A 7,003-nucleotide genomic window follows, 5' to 3' on the forward strand; every position below is an offset into this window, starting at 1 on the left:
TCCTCTGTTCAGTCCTGGCTGTCCTGGAACTCACTCTGTAGACCAGGCTGGCCTCGAACTCAGAAATCCACCTGCCTCTGCCTCCCAAGTACTAGGATCAAAGGTGTGAGCCACCACCGCCTGGCTCATAACCATCTTAATGAGATCTGATGCCCTCTTCTGGTGTGTCTGAAGATAGCAACAGTGTACTCACATACATACATACATACATACAATAAATCTTGAAGAAGAAGAAGAAGAAGAAGAAGAAGATGATGAAGAAGAAGAAGTAGAAGCCAAGAAAATTGGAAAGTAAATATACTTAAGATGGTGACATCTCAATTGCTTTTCTTTTTTTTTTCATTTTGTATTCTCTATCATGGTCAAGTACTACATGGACAATAATAAAAAAATTAATGAATGCCAGTATTACAGTCTTTAACAAAAATATAGACAAAGTAATCTTTTGAGGCCCAAATGCTAAATTGTGTCTATCTCCAAGGGTTTCAGAGCATAACTGCGGATCTACCCTCAAGACCAGTTTACCTTGGTATTTTACCACTTGCCTTAATGGCCTTTGGCGCTTGGCAAGAGCTGGCTTTGAGACCCGTGGGTGCAGGTGAAGGTAAGGCCTCAGGCTTTATCCTTTCTCAGGTTCCCAGTCTGCTCTGAGCCTGCCCTACCCATTCCTGATGCCAGGGGCAGGGTGGGGTGGGGAGGCGGTGTGGTGAGACTCTAGGCGCCCCCTGGTGCCCTAGCTGGAAAGTGCATGTATGTATATTGTACATCCCAGAAGAGTGGACGGTGAGTTGTTCTCCTACCCCTTGCTGCCATTGCGCAGGGCTGGCAGGCTGGCAGAGGATACACACCCGGCTGGATTCTCACCAACTTCTACCTCTTCCTCTCCCTTCTCCTGAGGCTGTGGAGCCTCAGCTTATGAGATGCCAAGGACTTTCAGTGTGATTCCAGCGCCCTTTCTCCTTTCATTAATTTCTTCCTCTCCCCCAGCCTGCCCCTAAATGTATTTATTTTGTTTTTTTGTTTGTTTGTTTGTTTGTTTGTTTGCTTGCTTGCTTGAAACAGCGTCTCAAACTCATGGCAATCCTCCTACCCCAGTCTCCTAAGTGCTGGGATTACAGAGATAAGGGCCACATCATGATGTCTTTTTCTTTTCTTTTTTTTCCATGCTGGGTATGGACCAGGGCAGCCAGGATGTTAGAAACGTGCTCCTGCCTACAGATGGCCCTCTCAAAGAATTAAAGTGACTTTTAAAATTACATTTGTTTACTGTGGATGGGGCAATGTGTAGCAATTTCCTTTGAGAGTTAAACCTTCCATCTTGGAGCTGGAGAAACGGCTCAGCAGTTAAGAGTTCAGACTTTGGGTAACACCTAACTTTGATTCTCCACTTCACACTGCCTGTTAAATACAACCTAAGGGATCTAGCATCCTCTTCTGGCCTCTGTGGGGAAATGCTCTCACATGCACATGTGTGCACACGTGTGGGCATGCGAAGCGTGCACACAGAACTTTGAAATAAAAATAATTATTTAAATAATCCTATCATCTTGGAGGGAAGTTTATTAACACACAGACTGTTAGGACCAGGCATGGTGATACCACACATCTGATCCCAGCCGTAGGGAGGTAGAGACAGGTAGATCTCTGGGAGATTAAGGGAGTCTGCACAGGGAGTTCCAGGATAGCCAGCTATACACAGTGAGACATTGTCTCAAAAGGGCTGGGTCTAAAGCAGCAGGATGTCCTGCTTGTCTGACAGAAGATGAAACACTCTATCTTGCTAGGATAACTTGTTAAGTTCAGAAAGTAATTAACTTAATAGCTTCAGGAAGTTCCTGAAACTGACCAGGGAGCTGTCTCTGTCCTCAAGATATCTAAGCAGTAAGGGCTACTTTGAAACACTCAGACTAAGCTGCTCAAGGGCAGAGACTAGTTGATCTGCCCGGAAGCTGAGTCACCTGGAAAGGACATTCTCTGACCTGCAGCTGTGGGCTGAGCTCCAGGTTCCCAGCTCTCCTGAGCTGTCACCCATGCTGGGCGAGCTTTGGTGAGGCAGCCATCTTTGATTCATTAACCCCTCACCTCTTCTCTGTCAGTTATCCCAATAAACTTCACTGGTTCACCAAGCTGGGCTTTAGTGGCCCTTACTTTGATCTATTGTCATTTTTCTGTCTGAGGTAAGTAGTCATTGTCATATCATATTGTGAACCCCAAGACTGGACACTGGAAAAACCTGTTTCTAGTTTTGGTGTGGCTCAGTTCTAGCACACACCTTTAATTCAAGAGCTTTCTGTTTATTGTAAACAAGATTAATAAAGTCAACCACAGGTCAAGAGGTGGGGCAAGCAACCAGTTGACAGGGAGTGAACACAGGGAAAAAAAACCATAGAGAGAGGAGGTCAGGAGGACGGATAGAGAGACACACGGGATCTAGAATGGAGAAACATTCAGTTGGTAGGGTTGGTTTTTATAACAGGGTAGAGGAGAACAAGGTTTCCTTTTTCCTTCTGGTAAGTCAGTTGAAGAATATCAGCTGGGTTCTCTCTCTCTCATTTTAAAAATAAGTAATTTGTTCAGTCTCCCCAAGAATGGTATCACACCGCATATGGCAACGTGGGGGTCAGAAGATCATGTGCAGGAATTAGCTCTCTCCTTCCACCATGCGGGTCTCAGGGGTGGGGTTTAGGTTTAGCACGTGTCTTTACCAATGAAGACATCTCTTGGACTCAATCACTTTGGGGTTGTTTCTTGTTTTGTTTTTGAGACAGGGTCTCTCCTGTAAAGCCCTGGTTGCTGGAACTTGTTATGTAAAACAGGCTGGCCTTGAACTCAGAGATCCACCTGACTCTGGAGTGCTGGAATTAAAGGCATGCAATAGCATGACTGGTTCAATGATTTTAAAAGGTTTGATTGTGTGTGGATGTGAATGTGGGTGTATGTGTGTGGGGGGGGTGCTCATATGTGAAGTACATATACTTGGCATTCTGGAGACACGTTGGATGTCCTCGAGCTGGAGTTACAGGCAGGCAGTCGGAGCTACTGGACTGGAGGGTTGGGAACCCAACTCAGGTCCTCTTCATTTCAGAGTCATTGCTCCAGCCCTTAATCACTTTTGACTGAACACCCAGCTCTTCTCCCAGGAAAGACTTTTGGTTTGGTTTGGTTTGGTTTGGTTTGGTTTCTTGAGACAGAGTTTCTCTGTGTAGCCCTGGCTGTCCTGGAACTCACTCTGTAGACCAGGCTGGCCTTGAACTCAGAAATCAGCCTGCCTCTGCCTCCCAAATGCTGGGATTAAAGGTGTGCATCACCACTGCTGGGCTCCAAGAAAGACTTTTGAAACAGGGTCTTGTGAATACCAGATTAGCCTCACACTCACCACCCCCCAGCCTTTCCTTTCCTAAGAGTATCTCAGCCTCCCGAGGCAATCACAGCATCCAGAGCACTGCGACTACAGGGGCAGCAAGGGAAGCTCTGCTACTTCTGGCCCCTACTCTACCCTCCGCCTGTCTGTGTTCCTGTGTCTGATGCACATGTGGATTGCTGGCCCCTTTTAAAGGGTGCTGGATGGATGAGGGATAGGAAGGACACCCCTCGCTCATCCCACATGTGCTGACCTTTATAGAAGTCCCCCTCAGTACCCAATACACACCTTTATAGCTGGGTAGTGAATAGTGAATGTGTGGCACCTGTGTGTGCATGTATCTGCCCCTGAAAACACACGTCACACCCAACAAAGAGACACCACAGCATCTGGGATGGAAACAACTAGTGTATTGATTTGGAGGGGAGAGCAGAGGTGCAGATGGGAAATGGGGTGAAGGGTTCCTTAGTGTTTGCTGTAGCCACCAATCACCACACCTCTAGTCTTCTCACCAGCCCCAACAGGTTCTCCCCATCTCTGGGAGCCTTCGTCCCCCACTCTTCCCTGTATCCCACTTGACATTGCCCTCCATCATTGGGACAGAGCCCACCAGGCTCAGAAGCTAGGAAAAGGTAGGCTCAAACTGATCTTCCCTTCTCCTTCCCCGTCATTCCCATCTCTTGTCTAAATAAAATATAGAAAAAGCAAGCAAGGCAGATTTGCCTCTGGGAATCCACTCGCCCCAGGCTAGGGAAGGGCAGGAAGAGGGTAAGGCAGGCAGAGGAGCCTCGGCCATATGTAGTGCCGGGGAGGGGCTTGACCTTCTCAGTCATCCTCTCTGCGCCCCATTTCTCTGCAGCTGGCGTGGCAGTGGGCCAGCTGTTGGAGGAGGCTGGTGAAGAGAACTCCATGCCTGCCTCTCAGGCACCATGTCACAGGGTCCTGGGATGAGGGCAAAGCAAGGCAGCAGGACAAAAATCTAGACTCTATAAAAAGCAGTCCTTTCCCAGGGCTCCAAGAGAAGCCCTTTGGTTTTAAGGCAGATACAAGGAAAGAAAGGGGAAGGACTTAGGATTGAGATAAAGATTTTTTTTTTTTTGCTTGAGTTTTTCCTTCAGTATAAAACCACTGTAGAAAATAACTTCTCTTAGAAAAAGAAAAAAAATAGAAGAAAAAAAAAAAAAAAACCCAAAGGCAGGGGATAAATTTTTCTTTGGCTTCAGGCCTGCTCTCCTAAGGAGCAGACAGGAGGTGGCATGTGGTGAGGGGGGGAGCAGGTGGCCTCTGCCCCCAGCCCTGCCTGGCAGGTCCCAGATTACATGATGCTGCAGTTCTGGGAGCTCTAAGAGAGAAGAGAAGGCAGAGGTGTGAGCAGCAGTGGCTGGCCCTTCCTCTCCCTCCCTGACCCCAAAGGGGGTTGTCTCCCCAACCCTCACACTCTGGGCCTTGCCCTGACCTCGAGTCTGGGGTTCAGACAGGAGGGGCAGGATGCAAGAGGGGCTGCAAGGAGGGGGACCCCACTCCCCTGGGCCTCCCTGCCCTGCTGCTCAGTGAGCAGTGTCCTGCTGTAGGGCAGACATGACTCACCTGGCTCCGGGGACTGGAGTTGCCCAGGAGGTAGGAGCGGGTGACTAGGTTGTCCCCGAAGCTGCCACCCCCACTGCCCCCCACACTGCGGAAGCTTCGAGTGACTGTGACACTGGAGGCAGAAGAGCCAGAGGAGATGGATCCGCCCACCTGGGCTCCCGCGCCACCGGCAGCCTTGTCAGCAGGCTGCCCACACGTCCCGCACAGCACGGTGCGTGAGCGCAGGTTGTACTCAGCGGGGTCCCCCGAGCCGCTGCAGTGGGAACCCTGGGAAGGGAGACAAGGCTCAGGAGGGACAGCGAGTTTGGGACTGACTTCTTAGGACCGGCACCTAGGCTGTGGGCTCCTGGAGCTTCCTGGCCATTGGGCAGGAAGGTGACCACTGTCTGCACCCAGACAACCAAGTGATTGGGGACTTGGGAGACCTGTGGCTGGGAGGAAGGGCATGATGGGGGAAATGGCCAGGAAGCCTTCGAAATAAAGAGCTGTGGCTTTAACTCTCTCCTGAATCTTAGACACTTATGGGACAATCAAGAGGAAAAGCGAAGATGGAGAGGCTTAATTTGTGAGGGGACAGGAAGGAAAGAGAACATTGTTGCAGGGAAATCTGAGGAGAAGCATGCAATAGGGTGGAAGGAGAGAGGAGAGAAGTGTGCATGCAATGGGAATGAGGAAGAGAGGCAGGGCTGGGGCCACCTCTGTCCTCCCAGCCCCTTCCCAGGACACAAATCCAGAACCCTGTCCACTGCCACCGTGGAGTATCCATGGCATCAGCAAGTCCCCACTCCCTTCCTTACCAGACACCTGGGTTCCCTGTTCAAGGTAGAGGGAGGAGAGAGAAGAAAGGCCAGGGCAGCAAGTGGCATTCCAAAACATTCTTTAATGAAAAGACTTTGGCATGGAGGTGGGAGAGCTGCCCTAGGCTGGCAGGGCTACCCTTGTGGGCTGGGCCTCAGCGGCGGCTGCCACTCACACGGTGGTGATGGAGAAGCTCTTCTCCATCCTCGTCGTCATCCTCATTGTCCTCAACCATGGTCAGTGAGCGCACCAGCTTGCGCATGGCCACTTCCTGTGGGGACATAAGCCCAGGCCCAAGAGTCAGGGGGTGAGGGCTGGGCAGCCTGTCTACCCATAGTAACCACCTAGAACCGTCCTGGGCCCTTATACAACCTTGTTCCAACCTCTGATGCCGGGGCTAAGGATGAACACGTGCACATGTGCGCACGCGCATGCGCAAAAAGGACACAACTCAGAGCTCGGTGCTCTGTAAGTTGGAGTCTGCTATTAACACTCACTGGCTGACTTCCACCCATTATTCTACTGGGGAGACTTCTGGCTTGCTTACTGGGTGGGAATTGGGCTCAGGAAAGTGATCCTAAACCCAAGGCAGGTTCCCTTGGGTTGGAGGTAGCTAGTTCCCATTATGGCCACCAGGGGGATCCTTGTCCAGGAAGCTACTGGCTACAACATACTCACTTCTCCAGTGGAGTTGATGAGAGCGGTGCGAAGGCTGCTCCCACAGCCCCAGGTGTTCTGCGCCTTCCACACCAAGTCAGTAGGGGGGCTATGGGTGGCCCCAGCTCCTGAAGCCCAGATCTGGGGAAAGATGGTTTAAGAAATGTCCTTATTTTTAATGCTCCTGTCCTGAGGCCAACTTCACCCCAGCCAGAGTCCCAAGTGCCCTTCCACTTACCGTCACCACCTGCCCAGCCTTTAGGGTGAACTTCGGTGGGAATCGATAGGTCATCAAAGGATCGTCCCCGTTCTGACGCCTGATCTGCCAGTTGCCCATGGACTGGTCCTGCAAATAGGGTGGAGGAAGGAGGACAGGGAGTTCAACCGACTCTTGGATTATCTCACTCAGCTCAGGGAGGCTAGGCGCCAGTGTGCACCTGCAGTTCCAGCTACTATGGAGGCTGAGGCAGGGGAACAACTTAATCCAGGGAGATCAAAGCCAACCTGGGCAAGACCCCATCGCAAAAAAAAAGAAAAAAGAAAAAGAGAGAAAGAAAGAAAGAAAGAGAGAGAGAGAGAGAGAGAGAGAGAGAGAGAGAG

The 7,003-nt window shown here is 50.5% G+C and overlaps 1 protein-coding gene across 5 annotated transcripts in view; it reads right to left on the bottom strand.

Annotated features, from left to right (window-relative positions):
- Positions 1–3,749: 3,749 nt before the first annotated feature.
- The window catches only part of Lmna (lamin A/C), a 29,497-nt gene continuing 26,243 nt past the window's right edge, over positions 3,750–7,003 (bottom strand). For 4 of the 5 annotated variants that reach the window (XM_029475221.1, XM_029475220.1, XM_029475218.1 and 1 more), the window contains 4 exons: positions 6,642–6,749; positions 6,425–6,544; positions 5,922–6,017; positions 4,736–5,215 (listed from right to left, as the gene is read on the bottom strand). In XM_029475221.1, the coding sequence (XP_029331081.1) occupies positions 4,832–5,215; positions 5,922–6,017; positions 6,425–6,544; positions 6,642–6,749 (708 nt within the window). In that variant the 3' untranslated portion in view covers positions 4,736–4,831. Of the gene's footprint in view, positions 4,704–4,735; positions 5,216–5,921; positions 6,018–6,424; positions 6,545–6,641; positions 6,750–7,003 lie in introns of those variants that run through there. The other variant, XM_021157127.2, reaches the window with a different exon arrangement.

Source organism: Mus caroli, chromosome 3, assembly GCF_900094665.2.
Source record: "Mus caroli chromosome 3, CAROLI_EIJ_v1.1, whole genome shotgun sequence".
Lineage (NCBI taxonomy): Eukaryota > Metazoa > Chordata > Mammalia > Rodentia > Muridae > Mus > Mus caroli.